Source organism: Thunnus albacares, chromosome 7 (genome assembly GCF_914725855.1).
Source record: "Thunnus albacares chromosome 7, fThuAlb1.1, whole genome shotgun sequence".
NCBI lineage: Eukaryota > Metazoa > Chordata > Actinopteri > Scombriformes > Scombridae > Thunnus > Thunnus albacares.
The window spans coordinates 14,451,834-14,471,199 of NC_058112.1; the positions used below are offsets into that span (position 1 = coordinate 14,451,834).

Genomic DNA, 19,366 nt, shown 5'->3' on the forward strand with positions numbered 1-19,366 from the left:
AATATGCTAAAGATCATGTGATATGGTCAAAAGCTCCAGAACAGCTATATACTAAACTATTATATGGAGCTGTTATTTCATCAACTGATGTTTCCAAAGTCAAGAATGACTTGATGCACAAACTCACAATTAAAATGTATAATTTATTCCAGAAAGATGTTATTGATGAATTTGGTTGCTATACTTATTAAAATATACAATGCAATTTATTCATTTTTAGAGGCCTTATGCATTTCTTAAATTCACAAACTTTCCTGGGCTGTGAGAGTCTTGTTTCATGTCTAAACAAATAAATAAATAGATAAATAAACAAACACCACCAAGAAAATAGAAACATACTGTAGGTTTTATTTAGGTTCGTCATGATGCTGAATTTAAAAAAAAAAAAAAAAAAATCAACTGGTGCATGTGAACATAAATGCCATTTTTTTTTTAAATCTCGTCCCTTCAGGTGGACAGAGGTCACCCTGACAGTGCACGGTGCTTGTCGCCGCTCACCGCTAATGGTGAGCGGAGACGTACAAGACGTCGGCCTAAGGCACACCTTCACAACCACCGAATAATGACAAATGAAGAAAAGGTGCGAGCCACAGGCCAGTTAAGTCATCATGCATGATAACTGACAGCAACACGAAGCAAGCCACAATTCAGTGTGTACAGGTCTGTGGTGCCATTTTGTAAAAATGAGTAAGACCGATGAATCCACACACAGTTTCACTGTTGTCATGTTTCTACATCCACAAGTGTTATATATTTCCTTTTTCTCTTTCATTACAAACATTTACAAAGATAATTATGTCAGCCTTAATATTAATGAGCAGTTAAGTACATCGGGGCTAGAAATGCTGAAGCCTGTATAAAGTTGGTGGTCCTACGTTTGTGGCTGGGTTCTCATACTGACGAGCCCAGAATATAATAAGGTGCAAATCATCTCTCTAGGTTTTAGGGTCTGTACAACTTGATAGATCACAAATTCTTGACCAAATCCAGGCAATGATACAATATTTGTGATCTCTAAGGTTTAGAAATAGTGCTTTTCCTGTGCCAATCTGAGGTAGACATAACAAAACCAATGCAATGCAAAAAAGAGACAGGTGGTGTCGAGAGCTTTTGCAGCTGAGATGGACATTCTTTTGCAATGAGCGTACAAGCATAAAGAGCTCATTTGATAAGTCTGAAGATAAAACGAAAAAAAAAACAAAAAAAAACTGCCAGAACAGTCTGCGTTGTCGTCTGGCTTACAGTGTTATAGCCTGCTCCAGTCTTAAGACAAAAAGATCTTACCAATATCTGACAACTTGACAGCAATTATAAATTATACAAAGGAGGAATTAACTTTTACAGTGTTCTCAGCTGCAGACAGGTTGAACAGAGAACCGACCAGCACCTGAAATCAGCACCGACGTCCCCGAATAACGTGCCGGAGAGATACTGAGGTTCCGAGCAGCCGACATTCGTACAGTGCATCTCAGGCAGACAACACAGCAGGGCCTAAAGTGTACACACACTAATACACACGCTCTTGTTACAGCAACATCACACGCAGCCACAGTTATTGCTTCAAAGCAGAGCACGCATACACACGCACACGCATACACACATACACAGCTCCAGCAGTAGTCAGTGCTGTTGAGTGGAGACAAGCAGCAGGAAAAAAAATTTAAAAAACAAACAAACATGCAGGCACCTTCAACGACTGCATCACCAGTCTGCAGAAAGCACCACAATTTTTGCAGAAATTAGCATGTAAAGAGAAATGTGGCACAGCAAAAAAAAACATCCAACTGTACATTAAAAAAAAAAAAAGCCTCTCAGATCGTCATACATGCTGTGTTCAAGATTAAAATGTTGAACCCTGTGGTTTAAAAACTCAAAAGCTTTCAAAAGAGACGCTTAGATAAAAACACTGATATATGAAACAAACTCAGGGCTTTTCCTCTCGTCTCTATTCCTGCTGCAGACATTCTTTGGTCATGAAATAGGCTGAATACATTAATTTCAACACACAAACAAACACTCTGCCGCACAAAGGCAACATGCAGTAACCGATTTGGGGTTACGCATTAATTCAAGACTCGTACAGAAAACGGCTGGTGCACAAAACGGTTGCTGAGTTGTTTTCTTTAGGTTAGTAATTTCACAATTGACGATTTATAATCCCCCCCCAAAAAATTACTTTTGACCATTAAAATCTCAAGCTGTAGTTACTTCCCTTTAGCTATCTATACTGTACAACAATATTCTCCAAAAGATCTAGTGCTCTTTACCCACATGAACTTAAAATCTCTACTTTATATATCAATGAAATCCTGTTCACAAACATCAGCTGATATACAAACACACTTTTATAGCTTTGTTTTTGGGGCCAAATGAACCATTAATAGCATGTAATTCATGCAGATAATATGAGGCCAAGTTGTAAATATAACCTTAGTATTCATATGTCAAATTTGTATTACACATATTTATCACAGTATGCCAGTTAAATGTATTAATTATATGAAAAAAAAAAAGTTTGCATTTACTGATCACTTGATTTTAACTTCCTTGCTACAAAAATCTTTATAATTTCTTTATTAATACTTTTACAGATTTTTTTTTGACAAAAGAGTTACTTGCATTTACCTTTGTGGGGCAGCAGTGATTTTCAACATCACTATTACAATATTTACTTCCCTCCCAGTTCACTCTTGCAGTGTCACACTGACTTTACACCTCCTGACAACTGATGCTGAACATTTTACAAACTCACGAAGCAGCCACCTCGCCGTTGCCAATGATGCCAAACAACAATGCAGATGTGAATATGAACGTAAAAGAGATGGATGGTGTTTAGTTCTCTCTGTCTCCGCTCTCTGGCAGTCCACAGGAGTAGCAAAGGCACAAAAACAGATACAGACAATCCCAACCAAACCCCACTCTATCCCATCACATGGCTCTGATGTCTCTGCAATAAAACCCTTTACTGAGCTCATAAACCCCCCCCCCTCCACACCAGAGCCAGAAGTCGCATGCAGGTGGAGGGTCTTTGCAATGGGTCTGTCCTTTATAGTGCACATTAAATGCGACAAAGACGCGCCTTCTTCTGTCCGCTGGAGCAGGTAGGGGGAAGGGAAGGAGGGGAGGGGTGAAGGGGTGTTGGGGGGGGGGGTGGGGGAGGTAAGGAGATGAGCAGGGGGAAATCAGCCTTGGAGCTCCTCGAAGCACGTCTCACAGACCCGTACTGGCTTTTTAGAGGACGGCGTGAGGGCGTTCTTGGCCGAACACTCGGCACAGAAAATGTTTCCGCAATGTCTGCAATGATGCTGGATATTCACAGGGGAGAAGGAGAGACACGACGTTATTAAAAGCAGACAAATAATAGTGTCTTGTCGTCTGGCAGAACATAAAACTTAATTTCTTACCTTCCTGACGGTGACGGTAAAGCCTTTCCCACAGGCCATACAGTTCTGTACCTCGTGATCCTCGGCCCACTTCCTGGTGAGAGACTGCGACTGCTTGATCTGAAGACCAACGGAGAGAGAAATTTGAGCGTTTATTAACATGTGTATGTGCAAGAAAACCTAAGACAAACTGTTGGGTGCATCATAGCCAAGTAAAGCAGGATGTAGCTGTACTATAGTGTTTTTTCCCCCCTCCAATATTTCCTCATTGTACATCTTTAACAAGACGCCCAGTGTTTTCAGGACTGACCTGGAGCGACTGGTTCTCTCTGCCCAGCTCCTGCATGGCCGCCGTCGTGTCGTCGAGCTTCCGCCTCAATTCCAACACCTTGGCCTGCAGTTTCTCTATCTCACCCTCGCCCTTCACACACCTGAAAACACAACAACACTGATGACTTGTGTGCACAATAATGAGAGGCTCAGGGGAATTTCCCACCGCCACTACTCTACTTGGCTGGCTGCTTAATCGGTTTGTTAATTAATAATTTCAGCGCTCAGTGCTTACGGGAATGAAGATGATGTCCTCTGGGTGAATTTATTTACCGCCAGTCTGTGCTGCCAAAGCTCTCTATTGTTAACAGGTGTATTTGTCTCATTTGAATTCAATATTGTGACTAAACGCGTCGCACCTCTTCACCTCAAGACAAGTCAAAACAGCGCTTAACTACACTTAAACTCAACCTCAAGATGTTAAATTAACGTGAGTGGAATCTTAACACGTGTTTTCAAGAGTTACTCGTCCGTGGTGCTTTTATAGATAAGAGTACAAAAAGGAATGAATATCAAAAGCTGCACACACCTGCGCTCTAGCAGCTGTGTGTGCAAGGTGTGTCAGCAGCTATCCGCTATTAATTAATAAGACTTGGAAATTAGGTGCTCTTCTCTTTCACAGAATGCACTCTGACAAGTAGCGTTATTCAGCGCAGTGCTGCTGTCTGATAGTTGCTGTAACCGTCATTTATTTTCTCAGAAATTCATGTCTGCAGGTGATGTAACAAACATTTTGTGTAGATTCATTTTCTTTAAATAATCGTACAGATCTAATATTTAACTATTAATAGTGCAGAGCAGTGTTGTTCCCTATATGTGCAATATCACAGCAGGAATTTAATAAAGCACATGGAAATTGGCCAAATACATCCTTAAACCTGCTCAGTAATATTGAGGTCAGCCTTTCCTGATCTGCTATTTATATCCTGATGAACGTCTTCTTGCTTATGTATTATCAGTGTATCCACGTTTGACATGCTGATGCCGTCCTTGATGTCTGCCAATTCCTATTTTCCTTCTCTGTTGTGGTGGTGATTGGGGGCAGTGCAGCAGCCGTTAATAGACCTAGCATGAGATCAGTTTCATATTTAATTATCATTTGTTATGCACAGGGAAATGAAGTTCATTAAAAATTAAGACTGTAAATGAGTGAATTTGAAGTTGTAGGAGAGATGTGGGCAAAATGTCCCTGAAGCGACGTTCAGCAGCTCAGGGTGACTAATCTGTCTGGAGGTTGATAGATTTTACATTTTCAGCTGTGATAAAAGGCTCAAGACAACCAAAAGGTATAATGTTGTCAGTCTTATAATATATTTTTGACTTGGAACTTAAGGCAAAAGTTTGTTTTAAAAGGATGTGTTAGATACTTTGGAAAACCTCATTCTTCAAAAGATCAACACAAGAAACTCCTGGTGACCTTGGAGAAACTGGATGTGGTTAATTTCAATAATCTGACTGTGGGAGGGTGACATGAAGGGAAACAACATCAACACACCTTTCCAAAAGAGCCCGTCTCTCGTCCTGGTTGTTCTGGACGGTGGCCTCCAGCACAGCAATCTCTCCTCTCAGCTCATCCGTCTGCTTCTCCAGTTCACTGACCCGCCGCTGGCTGCCCTGCCACTCCCTCTTCAGCGTGGCCACATTTTCATTCAGAGCCGTCACCTGAACGCTCATCTTAGCTTCTGCCTCCTCCCCGCGCTTCACCTGCTCTTCTCTGGCTCGCTTCTCTGCCACCTTTTAGAGGGACGCAAAGATCATGTCACAAAAAGAGGAATCAAAAGGAGAGTGAATGACACTTTAGCTCCTCATTTAAGCTTAATTTGGTGGGATTTATTAGAATAGCCTACCAGCTGATCCTGGACATCCTTGGTTTTGGCGAGGAGCTGCTCCTCTCTCTGGCTCCTGCTGTCCCTGGTGGCCTGGTGCTCCTTCTGCTCCTTCTCAAGGGCACCCTGTGCCACCTCCACCTGACCCTGTAGCTCCAGTTTCTGCTGGATCAACAGCTGTTTGGCTTCCCGCAACTCACCCAGCTCCTGAAAAAAATCAACAGATATGCAAACAAGAAGCATAACGGTTGGTAGAGACACTTATCTCAAATGTGAATATGAGGTCATGGATGGGGTTAAACTTCTAAAGGCTTGAGCGGGTTTAAGTTTAAGACGTTATTGCTACGACAACAGCTTTAGATACATTTTACGACAGCTTTGAAGAACTGAAAAATCCAGGCTCATGTCACATTGTCGACTCAAGCATGCTCAGCTATACCTTTGAAGTATGAGGCCCTGATGACCTGCAGTATCCCCGAGTTAAGCTGTTTACATAAGACACATGCATGGGAAGCAGGTCATGGGGGGCAGTATGGGACATATAATGGCAGTCAGTCTCTATATTATCCCAGACTCTTAACACTTGCATGATTTTTCTAAGCTACATTTTGATTTTCAGCATCTCTTTTCCCATTTAAATTAAAAGATTATCATGAAAACTAACTGACCTTCTCGCTCCTCTCTGTTAATTCCTTTAACTCTGAAGTCAGTCTGGTGTTGTTCTTTTCCAGGACACTCTTGGCTTTGTTCAGCTCCTCCACATTGGCCCTCTCCTTCTCCAGTTCCTCCTTAACTAGACCCTGAGGGAGTAGCCACAATTTAGAATATATGAACCTAATCACATCGAGTCACGTAAGTGTTTACATATATGCGTGTTAATCATGTTGTCTGACCTGTTGTTTCTGCAGCTCCTTCTGGGCTTTTTCAGTCTGTTGGAGCCTCTGATCCCGTTTGGTAAGCTCCTGCTCCAGAGAGGCCCGGCCCGCCTTCAGTTCCTGGATCTGAGCCTCTAAACCTGTTTGATGGGTCCTGTTAGCAGCCAGCTCCTCCTGGGTCACACTTAGCTTCTCCTCTGACACCTACAGACAGAGAAAGGTCAAAAGTCACTTAGGAAGAATTAATCGAAATCTGTCTTGTAGAAACATCTGAGAATAGCTTGTGTTACAATTTTGTAGGAAGTTGAAAAAAATTAGGTTGTCTGTTTACACATCCAGCAAATATGTAGCGACATTAGCATTCATTTGGAGTCATATTTCTGGCCGGAAAACCAAAACAATGAGCTGAAAGACACTAAAATGTCCCACAGAGCTGAGGGGGCCCCGCATATTCAGGTGATAGTTCTCTGTCAATTTTTGTCAAAGAGTCATTTCATCCATTTTTAATATAAACATATTGAGTAAAGCAGCTTTAAATTGAAGCGGCTCCTCACTGCATGAACCTACTTTGAGGTCTTGGCGCAGGGCAGAGACCTCGGACTCCTTGCCATAGAAGTCAGACTGTAGCTTGGTGAAGCTTTCCTGACTTTGCTCTAAGGACTTCTGCAGCTCTGCAGTCCGGCTCCTCTCAGAGGCCAGCTCCTGGCTGAGCCCTGACACCTGCTCCTTCAGCTTGCTCTCCTCCTCTGCCTGGAGATGAGAGTCAAATACACAAATTTATATACTTAGCACATTTTAGGTCTTAAGATGATTATATTTATAACTGTGTCCTCACAGTACAAAAAGCATGTTTGTAACTGTAGTTGGGAATGCTACTTACCTTCTTGACATTGACTTCCTGTAACTCTGCTACTTTGCCTGTCATTTTCTTCATCTCCTCTTCAAAAGACCCCTGGGTCATCTTAAATTGTGCCCGCACCTTCTCCAAGTCATTCTCCTTTTCCTTCAGCACCTCCTGAGTCTTTGAGTGCTGCTGTTCCAGTGAGGCCAGCTGCGCTTTCAACTTTTTCTCTGCCTGACATTTGTAGACAGACAACAGTTGTTCAGGTGTTGCATTTAAAACAAATCATGCTTCATCGTGCAATCATCTCCGTTTTTTAGGAAGCTTACCTCTCTCATCTGCTCCAACTGCTCTTTAGATTCTTTCATTGCCTTGGTGATGCCCTCATTATTCTTCAGAAGCTCCTGTTTGGCCTTTTCATTTGACTTTTCCTGAGGATTAAAACAAGATTAATATTGTTTAGACGACCTTTTACGTACAGATTGATGCACTGGTGTCGTAATTAGGGGGCTATTTGTTAAGAAAAATTTCCACAAGGAAAGAAATTATGTTGACGTTTGTCGCTGAGAGCATTTTACTGAACCGACCTTCTCCTCCATGGCTGACTTATGGCTCTTCCTCTCAGTGTCCAGTTGACTCTGACTTTCTTTCAGCGCCTTTTTTGCCTTGCCCAGGCTCTCCTGAGTGGATGTAAGCTCCTTCTTTTGAGTCTCTTTCTCCTCTTGGGCCTTTAGTAAGTCTGCAGCCAGGCTCTGAGCTTTCCTGTCCAGCTCTGCATGCTGAGCCTTCCCCTCCTCGGTCACCTTGTCGAGGTTCACCTTGAGAGCAGCTTTCTCCTGCTCGCAGCGCTCCAGCTTCTGCTGGGTGTCACTCAAAGTAGTTGCCTTTTGCTTTAATTCCTCTTGTAGTGTTGAAGCCCTAAACAGTGGAAAGACATATATGCTGTATTTAGGGTACTGTAGTATGTTAAAATGTAATGGAACAAACAAGAATACAAAATACTAGCACCTTGAGTCACAGTTAAAGATGGTTAGTTACATTTTGATATTTAATCATATGTTTATCAAGTCCAACACACCAGTATATTTTTTCTCACCCTGCTATCTCAGTCTCCAGCGAGCGCTGCAGCTCCTTGGCTTTGCGCTTAATCTCTGACCCCTCCTTCTGCAGCTTCTGCACTTCCTGCTGCGCCTGATCCCGTGTGGCCTGCACCTCCCCCACCTGTGTCTCCAATTTCTGTCAGATTAAAACAGCATCTTAGTTTATAAAAAACTCAATTTGTGCCTACACAGGGCATTCAAAAATGTAGGCCAAATGGACCCTACAGATTGCTGGGCATCCATATTTAAGTCTAAGGTATGGTATACATGGATAGATAGATAGAGCACTTTATTTATCCCCAAAAGGAAATTTCAATGTTACAGCAGCTATCACATAAATGACAACAACAACACTTGCATGCTCTTGCAGTTCAGTAGCAGGCATTCACAATAAAGACTCAAAACAAACCTTATTGAACCCCTCCAGCTGCTCTATACGCTGTTCTGAGGCCAGAAGTCGGTCTTTGCATTCCTTCAGACTGGCTTCCAGCTGAATGCACTGCTCCTGTCTCTCCTTGAGCCTTTGAGCCTTCTCCTCCACCTTCTTCTGAACTTTATTCAGCTCCTACACAACACGGTCAGAGAGGGTGCAACATAAAAAAAAAAAAAGGAAAAAGAAGGAAATGGAAGAGAACAACACAGACAAGTCAAGGAATGACTTGTTACACATATATTTATAAAATCAAAGCCAAGCCACTCTTAAGAAATAGGATACATAATAAGGGACACTGCATTTTAGTCAAATTTCAACATCATCGGTCCAAAGAATGAGCCAACCTGCTGCTTGTCCTGCAGTGCATGCTGAGCAGTCTCCAGGTTGTTCTCCAGGTTGGCCTTCTGTGCAGCCTTAGCTGCCTCTGTAGACAGCAACATCTCAGTCTTTGCCTTCAGCTAAAGGAAAACAGACCAACAAAGACATTCTCATGATCAAAAAATACAATGTACTCTGTAGAACAAACAGCTGAACATCATCAATAATCCAACTATACGTATACCTGAATCTACAGTATATTACACAGAAGTGCTTGTATAGATGCCTTACCTGAGAGTCCAGCTGGGCCACTTTCTCTTTGCTGTCTGCGAGCTGGGCAGTGAGTTCAGTGACTGAAGTCTCCAGGGTGTGGGCTCGGTCCTGGGCTGAACGCAGCAGGGTTTTCTGCTCCTGGACCTGCTCGTGTAGGTTATCCTGGGCTTGCTTGTTGCTCTCTGACTGGTTCTTCAGTTTGTCTGTCAACTGTGTTACCTTTAAATTCCCCATAAACAGAAAAACGTTATAAGCGATAACCAATTATTCCCCATCATTATTGTGGTAACCAACTGGCTACTTTTTAATCTACATAGCAGGTTTTAGTAGGTCAACAGTACTACAGCAGTACACGTGTGTGTTCATGCACCTGTTCTTGTAGTGCATGGTTTTTCTCTTTTAGCTGGTTGAGCACAGCCGTCTCTCCCTCCCCGGCCTGGATCTTGGCGCACAAGTCCTCTCTCTCGGCTTCCAGCTGGCTCACTATGTCCTTACTCTTCTGCAGCAGAGCCTCCAGGTTCTGGATCTTCTGGTCCTTATCTCCAATCTGACGCAACACCTGCTCCAAGTCGTTCTACAGCACAAGGGCAAACCAGCACAGCATAAATATAATAAGTTTTATGTTGTATATATACGTCATGGGGAATGGGCTAAAAGCAATACATAAGACTGCACCCATTTATCTACACACACATATATTTTACCATTATAACGACATCAGTTGAAAGTTCATGATGTGTGTATGCCACATGTAATTCCATATGACAACTGGAGATGAATATAAAGCCTCTCTTGGTTTTATGAATGTCATTATCAATGCTTCAGATGTGAGGGTTTTTCTTGTGACCAGTACCTGTGCCTCACGCAGTTTGCCATTGGTGTTCTGCTGCAGCACCTGCAGCTCCTGGTGCTGCTGCTTGGCTTTCTCCAGCTGGTGCTGCAGGTCTGTGTTCTTACCGGCGCTCTCCTTCATCTGAAAAGGAACAAAACAGACCATTTTGTTCTAATCTCTAAACTCTGATAAATTTTTTATAATAAACTTCAATGCATTTTCACCTACTAGTCAAACATCTTTCTGTTTCTGTATAATTTAATCAATCATCTACAGAGATGATAAACGTAAACTATATTCACATATTTTAAAGCGTATATTATATCTCACAATGCACAATTTAACCTCAGACACATTTTTGTACAGATGCTCTGTCTCCTCTATTACATTAATTTAGTTTCCTTGCAGCAATCATTAAAATTTCATCTGATGCCTACCTGTTCTTCAGCACGGGAGAGCTTGAGCTGCAGGTCGGCTGCTTGCTGCTCGCGGTCTTTTAGTTTCTCCCCAGACAGCTGCCTCTGTTCTTTCAGACGACCTTGCACCTCGCCAAGCTGCCTCTCTGCCTCCAGCAGTTTGGCGTGCAGCTACGAAAGAGCAGAGAGAACAGTGACGATTAAGATGGAGACACCTGCACTTAATATATATTTCACATTATTAGAACAAAGTCATTATAGTCCTTGTTAAATGTATGTAGTCTGTTTGGGTCACACTCACCTGACCGATCTCAGTCTGCTGCTGAGCACCTTGGCTCTCTTTTTCTTCCCTCTGCTGCTCCAACTGTTTCCTCTCAACCTTCAGCTCCGCATGCTTCACTTCCAGCTCTGCAATCTCACTCTTCAACTTGGCCGCCTCCTCAGCCTTCTCTCCAAGCTCTGTCTGGGCCTTCTGCAGGGACGTCTCGGCCCCGGTGGCCCGAGCCTGGAGCTCTTGGACCTCCTGCTCTCTCTCCCTCAAGCTGTCCTGGACTCCTTTCTTAGCAGCCTTCTCAGCCCCCAGACACTCCTCCAGCTCCTGATATTCTTTCTCCTTATGTGCCAGCTTTTCAGACAGGCTCTGAAGAAAGCGGGGAGGACACGTTAACATGGATCAGATGAATACTGGCTACACAGATGTTTGGGAAATACAAGAGTGCAAGATGTTACTAAACAGGATCGAGTAAAAAAAACGTTGTTTTCTAATGTTTATTTAGGATAAAGTGTCTCATGACTCATGAAGACTGACAGTGCTTCAAAGGCTGATAAATGATTGTATGAGGCATGAATTAAGCCATGCTGGAACATCTGTCTTTTCTAAATTAAACAGTTAGCGTGATAGGAGCTGCAACTAAGCACGAACACCACGTGTGATATAAGCTATGGAAAAAAACAGTCACCCTGCTCTAGAAAAACACTCCAGAGTAAAGTGTGGTATGGCATTTCTAGGGGAAAGTTTTACGACAGAGGACTTGGAATAACATGGTATGTGTACAACACTTGCCCTGGTGTAAGCTCTGGCAGTAAACTTGGCAACAGGGTGATAAAGAACAAAATGTTGTTAATAGTTGCCGCGTGCTGCTAACTAGGGAGTGTGACAGGACTCCTGGACATCACAGATGTCCAGTAAACCTCTGCTGGCTCCCGGTCCACCGCAGCAGCTGGGCAACATTAACAACCCTCTCTAGAGACTTTGTGTTTATTCCCCACCTCTTTTGTTCATCCCTTAGACTCATTGCAGTCCTTCTCTTGTGTCACTGTCGAGGCTCTCTGCCACTCCTCTCTGATTATGGGGCTACAGACCAATGAAACCCTGCGTTGGTCGTTTGCCTGTCTTGATCCTCTCTATGTCACTGTCTGCTCCATTACTTTTGTCTCTAATCTCATCTGTGTCAGGTCTATCAGGGTATCCTGTTGCGAGGAGAAGCGTGGGGTGGGTCTTCAAATTGAAGATCCAGTTCTGTAATCCTCCTGCTATCCGAAAATCTACTTGGCCTTGGGAGAGCACCTGATGTGCGAGGATTTAATCACTGGCAGAAACACTGTGTCCCTCGTCCCCCTATTCCCATTGCACCAATGCAGCTACCTGTGATTGTATTTCACCCCAAGTAGGAGAGCTGGCATGGCAGAGATCCCCCCCTGCTGGTTTAATTATAGAGCTGCGTGTGATTTTTGTCAACATGTCTCGGTTGCCAAAGAAGGCTGGTGACAGCAGGGCATTGTGAGCGCGCCTGAATCTGATGCCGAGCAACAGAGGAAGGTTTACAGAAACTGAGATGGCGTGCTCTGTACTTGAGGGACAGCTGGCAAGGCTTGTTAACATTACTGAGGTAAAAGTAATTCTACACAATATTTTATATTTGTGTCTGCTGTAATCTGTTCAGAATTATAAAAACTATCAAATGACTATAATAACTGTAGTTGTTTTATTTCTAGTGGTGTGTGTGTGTGTGTGTGTGTGTGTGTGTGTGTGTGTTACCTGGCTTTGCTGTTGCAAATTATTCAGATTGCTCTGCAGCTGGTGGATCTGTTGCGTATAGACGGCTGCTTCCTGTGGACCCTTCTCCAGCTCTGCTTTCAGTTGGGATATGGTCATCTAGAATACAATATTGACAGACACATAAAAGTCACAGCATTTAGTGTGTAATCAAAGAACTGAAACATACAACATAACCAAAAAAAGAAAAAAGAAAAAAAAAACAAAAAATAGTAACAACCAGGCTTCAGTCGCACAAAAACATAAAGAGGTAGCACATTGATAGAAAAAAAACCCAAAACAAAACAACAAGATTTCTGAAAAACTTCTTAAACTTAAAGAAACTCAAAAAGATGAAACCGAATTCAAGACAAACTCGAAACGCGTTTTTACCTCCAGTTTACGAATCTTGAAGAAATAGTGAGTGTCGAGAGGGATACAGTATGTGAGAAGTAGAAGAAGGGGAGGGAAAGAGAGACACAGACAAAAGGTAAATCACAATACGACAGCAAGAGGCCAATCTGCAACACAGAGCATGATGCTGCTGAGAGAATAAATAGTCAGATTTATTACAAATTTACTGCATTTAATAGTGACGACTTCCTTCTGTGGCAGCATTAAGCAGAGTATTTTTATACAAAAGTGGGGTTGATGTGTTTTTTTTGCTGTGTATTTTGCAGGGGCAGACAGTGCATGAACCTGAATATAATGTTAAGTGTTGCCTTACATTTCAGATACCATGCTGACATGTGCTGGAAGACTAGGCATGCTCATACTGTGGAATTTAAACCTCAAGATATTACAACTACTTGCAGTCTAATTAAAATCCTGAGCTCCATCAAGAAATCAAATACCAGACAATTTTCAGTCACACTGTCGTTTCTCAGTGTAAATGAATATGAAACTGTCTTTTGAGATATGTTGCAGAGATGTGCAGAGCGAGGGCCTGGAGCTGCCTGATGGAGCCCTATAAATACTCCTCTCCTTCTGGGATCCAAAATGCAGGAGATGAGGCTGAATTATTCACCATGCATTAATTAATGAGAAACAGGCAAAAAGCCATCTGGTCTAAGATGACTACAGTAAATAGGAACTACCTCATAAATTATTTTTAGTAATTTTTAAATAAGAATCCTGCTGTCCTGCCTAAAAACTAAAATATACTGTATTTCACATTATCTTACAGATAATTTAGGGACGGGAGAGCTTATGTTGCAGGACGTTGGGAGAAAGTTTCATCGAGAATCAGTCACAGGTGAAGATGTGTTCCCCCCACTCACCTCTGAGGTAGTGTAATTAGCCTGCAGTTGCTCGTAGTGGTTTTTGAGGCGTTCGGACTCTTCCTCCCTCTCACGTGTCATGCGGTCCATCAGCGTCTGCACCTGCACCAGCTCCTTCTGCAGTACCTCTACATCCTCCACTCCCGGTCGCTGCAGCTAGGGGGCAGAACAGAGCCGTAGGGACAGAGAGGCAGACAGAGGGGACCAACAGGCTTTTTAGTATTAGGTTAAAACAAAACTAGGTCCTCTTAGTTATGACTATAGCCCAATAAATGCAACTATCATAATGTAATACACAAGGCGTCAAACCTACATTTGTGTGAAACTCTACTTTTACGTGTAGAGATATCAATTATTTCGATGAAGTTCTGTTTCACGTTTCTATAACAACGGTGAGCAGACTGTCTGGATGGGAGCTGTGTCGATTCTTCCGCCGCACAGCTCAGAGCCAACCCGATTTCATGGTGTCTATTCAACGTTATTCTCTCTTACTCAAAAGCACAACATTCATGAAAGGTCTATAGAAAAAGTATGTTTCAAGCCTGGTGAGGAGAGAATGGGAAACTTAATGCGTGTCGTACCAGTTCTGTTTGGAGTCTCTCGTTCTCTTGCTTCTCTTTCTGCAGTTGTTCAGTCAATTTGGCAAGCCTCTGGTCAGCAGCCTCCTTTAAGCTTTTCTCCTCATCATAGCGGGACTTTAAGTCTGTCAGATTCAACAAGTCAAAAAACGTCCATTTAATAACATCCAAAACGCTCACTTGTTCATATCAATCTGAACTTACAAAAAAAACTGATTTCAGGAAAAGACATCGTCACAAAAAACTGTAAAAAAAAATGAACAATAACTTCTGCGAGACTGGATAAAACACAATGGATGGATTGAGCTTCACTGTGATCTAGTAAAAGAGTAGTTTAGTGACGCTGCCCTACAGACAGAGGCCTCCCAGTTTCCTGGGCTGCACAGTCCCACACTAACCTACTATCTCTGTGGCCAGCTGGGCAGCCTTCTGCTCAAACAGGTCTTTCATCTGCTTGATGTTGAACTTTTCTGTCTCCGATTCATTCAATTTCCTTTCTAGGGCTGAGAAAAGAGCGCCGCATGTTAGCGATTAACATTTTCCTGTATCTTTTACATGTGTATTTAGAAATGTAACGTACCGCTACCTGAGTCGTCTGAGCTCACAGGTCCTTCGTTCTGAGGAATCGAGGGAAAGAGAGGAGCATGTACAGTAAGAGTAAGCATTGCTATTATGTCTTAGAAAACTCTTCCATACAGTAATATTATTATTAAGTAATAAAGTAAGACATTGTTGCTATAATACATATTAAACATCTTGAAGGAATTACTTGCTTCAGTTGTCCTTGGACTTTGTCTAATTCCTTCTTGAGCTCTCCAGAGAACCATCTTTCTTCCTAATGGTGAGAAAACACACACACACGTCTTTGAATGAACTGATCACTTTACACACATTTGTAACACTCACAGTCACAGTTCAAAAAACTTGATCATACCTTAAGAGAAACATGCAGGTCCTGAACCTCTTGCCGTAACATTGTGAGGTCTTCTCTACAAGGAGGAAGGAGTGCGTTACCACAAATACACAACGTAACATTTTATCAAGTGTATGATGGGATCAGACTCTTTGTCACGTTATAATTAAACATTATATTAATATCAATCAGACCTCGTGGGGGCCATATGAGCGGGAAGGTCTCCGGTATCATGGAACAGCTGGTAATGCTTGAACAGCTCCTCCGCAGAGTTGTGAGATTTCATGCACTGAGGACAGATGAAGCCCTGAAAAACAGAAGTTCATTATGAGGACCAACCATGTGAAAATAACTGATCAGACAGTTTCACTTTACAGCAGGAAGAAAAAACCTTACCTCAGAGGTTTGATCATGATTAAGGTCTGTGCTGGGCTGCTCTGACTCTGCGTTCTGGGAGCCTCCTTTCCCAGGAGTCTAGAGAAGAAGAGAGAATAGACTTTACATTTGTTTAATAACTTAATTGCCTAAAAAAAAAATCAGTTCAACAATGATAGTGAAGGACCAGATTGTTATTATTTTTTAAAACAAAATGAGGTTTCAGCCGTATGAGTTAGTCAAATCAAGTGGATGTCTTCCAAAATTAGTCTTTTTGATGCAAACTTCAATGTCAGGGTCTCCATGGAGAGTGTTTCTTGGCTGAGCTGCAGCAGATGGATGGTAACACAATGCAGTAAGTAACAAAGGAGAAAATAAATGGAGCAAGAAACCTGCAGAAAGACAACATCCCCCAAAATAAAGCCAAAACTGCACAGTAATGATTAAAAAAAATGTTAATGTCATGAAGTGGTCGAGTCAGAGTCAAGACCTCAATCCAATCCAACAGAAAACTTTGGCAGGCCTTGAAAATTACTGTTCACTCACAGTTTCCATGCAACTTGTGAGAACTTGAGCAGTTTTGTAAAAGCTGAAAGGGGAAAAATTGTCCAGTTTCCAGATGTGCAAAGCTGATACTGATCTAGCCACATACATAGAAGGCTGTAATTGCTGACAGTGTTTTTTTTTTTCTGTTTTTCAGTCAGTGTCAGTAAAGCTCAATTACATTCAGTGTGATTCAAAGTTGTAAAACAATGAATCCTGGAAAACGTCCAAGTAGTTTTCAGACATCATTCGGGAGCTGGAGGAACTGGTACCACCACATACTGCAGTGCTGTTATTTTATGATACAGCGGTCTTAAATAAATACACACCCGAAAGGAGAACACAACAACATTAAAAGTGCAGCTTTTCATTTACACGAAATGTGTTTAAGTCTAATAAGTTGGACCCTGCAGTTGTTTTTGTGAGTCAAGACTCTGCTGAGGGCATTGGCCTCTTCTCTGGGAAGCCTCATAGTTCTTTTCTGAAAAGTAATTATTGTTCACTTGATCCAACTTTTACCCAGATGTGAGCAAGTAAAGAGCGCAAGGGTAAAGGGAGGTTGCTGTCTCTCTCCAGCAGGCTTCCAGGGCCTGCTGCAGAGAAACATCCCCACAGCATGATGCTGTGCTGTCACCACCACGTCTCATGACAGGGACTGTTCACCTGTGTCCGAAGAGTGTTTCTGTAAACACATTAAAGCAGCCATACAAATGACATGTGGTTATATGTCAGGCAAGTGGCCAGGTTATAATAGATAACACAACCTGTAACTTCTTTGAAGTAAAACAGGACTTCAAATCAGCTCAGTCCGCTGGCGTGAAGCAAAAACACAAGGATGTCTCCCTCATTTTTAAAAAACCTGCAGCAAACCCTGCACCACCAATGGTCCATTCACTAAAAGGTTTGTTTTTGTTGGTCATAGTCTGCATGAATGAATGAGGTCAATATGTGGCTGTGTGTGTGTGTGTGTGTGTGTGTGTGTGTAGGTACAGGCGCTTCGAACAGTATCATCTAGAGTCTATTGGAGGGTTAGATAAACACCACTTTGAAGGCGGGCTGAAGGTTTGCATCATGGAACACCCTTTGACCCTACACAAACATTAACTAGCACTTCACTGACTTTGCCAAATAAGGAAATAATATTCATATCCATAAAAATAAAAAAGTAAAAATGAATTTAATTTCACACAGGTAATCTTTTCTTTTTAAAGATGTATTATACTATCTTGAAATAGGCTGACAACATGCCTGTTAGCCTTATTTGTGCCTGTATTGCACTGTACAAACACATTGCTGGTCAAAGGTGACGGAGAAAGTTTGAAAGGTAATAAAAATGCATTTGTAATCATTATCTTGGCAAAGTAGACTACAACAGTCAAGACTGTATTATAAATAAAGTCAGTGGTTCACAAACACATGGAGGACAGATGTTTATTAGACAATGAGTCCTCTTTAATCAGACTGTTTCCTAAAACACCCTCCGCCCGTTATAATATTGCGTTGTTGGCAACACTGGGGTGAATAATTAAAACTGAGGTTATTGATCACTGATGCAAAAAGGGCAACAGTTCAATTTCATTTGTTTTTAAAGTGTGTATATGTTACAGGTCAGACTTTTAATCACCCCTGACCTAAATGCACGGTGTTTAGAGATGGAGTTTCCTGAGTTTACTGGCCGAGACTTCAAAGTGTACACAATGATGCATGTAGCAGTGCCTTGTGGGAAATGTAGTCCTACGTAGAAAGCTAGCTAGGCAGCTAACCTCCCACTTGTAACTTTTGTGACAAGCTGATAATTTATCCAAACGACCATACTACCATTAACATTATGATAAGCCTAATTAATTAAAGAGCATGATTATCTTTCATGTTGTGTTGAGCCAGCTCACACGAGACGTCAGCGTTAGCATGTGTGCAGTGGACGATGAATTAACCCAATGCTATGACATGGCTAGCTAACGGAAACCTTAATAATAAAATGATTCAGTGACAAACTACGTTAGCTAGGGATGAGTTCCTCACCGACTAACCCTGACAATATGGATACGTTAGCGAATTAGTTTGCTACTGCGTTATAAAGGCAGGTACTAGCTTGCTACATCCCTGTCTAGAGTAGCATCAGTCAATCGAACCGAGTTAGCATCTAACGGCTAGCTGTGTGGAGCGCTTGGTATGTTCACTGCAACCTCCCGAGGTAGTGGGGTTTTTTCCATTCCATCAATTCCGTTTGCTCAAAAACCAATACCCCGCCCACCCGCAACACACTCGCTTGATAAAACGCGCGTCTCCAGCATTAAAAACAGAAAGGATAGGCCTGTGTCTCCCAAGCGAAAAACGGACTCGGTTTGACCAAACAAAGGCGATACGGTTGACTTTGTTGTCCCAGAAGCTTACCATTTGTAGTATCCGTCTGAGCATGGCCTTGATTGTGTTTGTCCGGACACGAAAATCCAATCAGTTCTTCCAAAAGCAAAAGTTGAGGTGGCTGTACCACGAACACCTGACCAGGCTCCGGCAGCAGCAGTGGATGGGCGGGTCATGGAGAGGATGGTCGAGCAGGACTCAACAGTCTCAAGATTCGAGATAATACATAAGTGCTGTCATGTTTCAGTGCACAAATGAAATAAAAATAAAACACTGTGGTCAATAGTTGTTCACATGACATTGAAGCTATTGAAAACAAATAATATTCATGAAAAAATATTATTAATAATTTGAAAAAGTACTAATGACTAATATGAATGGGTGTGCCCCCTGTGGATCATGTGATTAGACACTTTAAAATAGCTTTTGAACCACTCGGTCACATGACATGGAAGGTATTGGAAAAAATAATATTTCAATTAAAATAATAGACAAAGTAGTCATATACTATTTATCATGTATTCACAAAAAACTAACTTTCCTGTTTAATATTTATGTAAATTAACAGAATGAAAAAAATAAAATCCAAAATTAAAATGAATTTCAGTTTACTGGTATTGAAAAAATAGCCGATGTGATATTTCAGTCAGA

The 19,366-nt window shown here is 42.0% G+C and overlaps 1 protein-coding gene across 4 annotated transcripts; it reads right to left on the reverse strand.

Annotated features, from left to right (window-relative positions):
- Positions 1–328: 328 nt before the first annotated feature.
- Positions 329–18,930, reverse strand: eea1 (early endosome antigen 1). 4 transcript variants are annotated; one of them, XM_044356611.1, is made up of 29 exons: positions 18,746–18,930; positions 15,830–15,907; positions 15,628–15,740; positions 15,455–15,509; positions 15,290–15,355; positions 15,107–15,137; positions 14,919–15,023; positions 14,524–14,645; positions 13,943–14,098; positions 12,666–12,782; positions 10,929–11,267; positions 10,649–10,798; positions 10,233–10,352; positions 9,750–9,953; positions 9,398–9,598; positions 9,133–9,246; positions 8,765–8,920; positions 8,352–8,491; positions 7,843–8,173; positions 7,585–7,686; positions 7,295–7,489; positions 6,982–7,164; positions 6,433–6,618; positions 6,208–6,339; positions 5,561–5,746; positions 5,209–5,447; positions 3,694–3,814; positions 3,405–3,503; positions 329–3,305 (listed from the first exon to the last, which is right to left on the reverse strand). In XM_044356611.1, exons 1-29 carry the CDS (start codon positions 18,767–18,769, stop codon positions 3,183–3,185), a joined length of 4,188 nt encoding a protein of 1,395 aa, XP_044212546.1. In that variant the 5' UTR covers positions 18,770–18,930; the 3' UTR covers positions 329–3,182. The 4 variants fall into 4 exon arrangements, with proteins under 4 accessions (XP_044212546.1, XP_044212545.1, XP_044212548.1 ...); XM_044356610.1 differs by having other exon boundaries at positions 15,101–15,137; XM_044356613.1 differs by lacking the exons at positions 15,830–15,907; positions 18,746–18,930 and having other exon boundaries at positions 15,294–15,355; positions 15,628–15,676.
- Between the last annotated feature and the right edge of the window lie 436 nt (positions 18,931–19,366).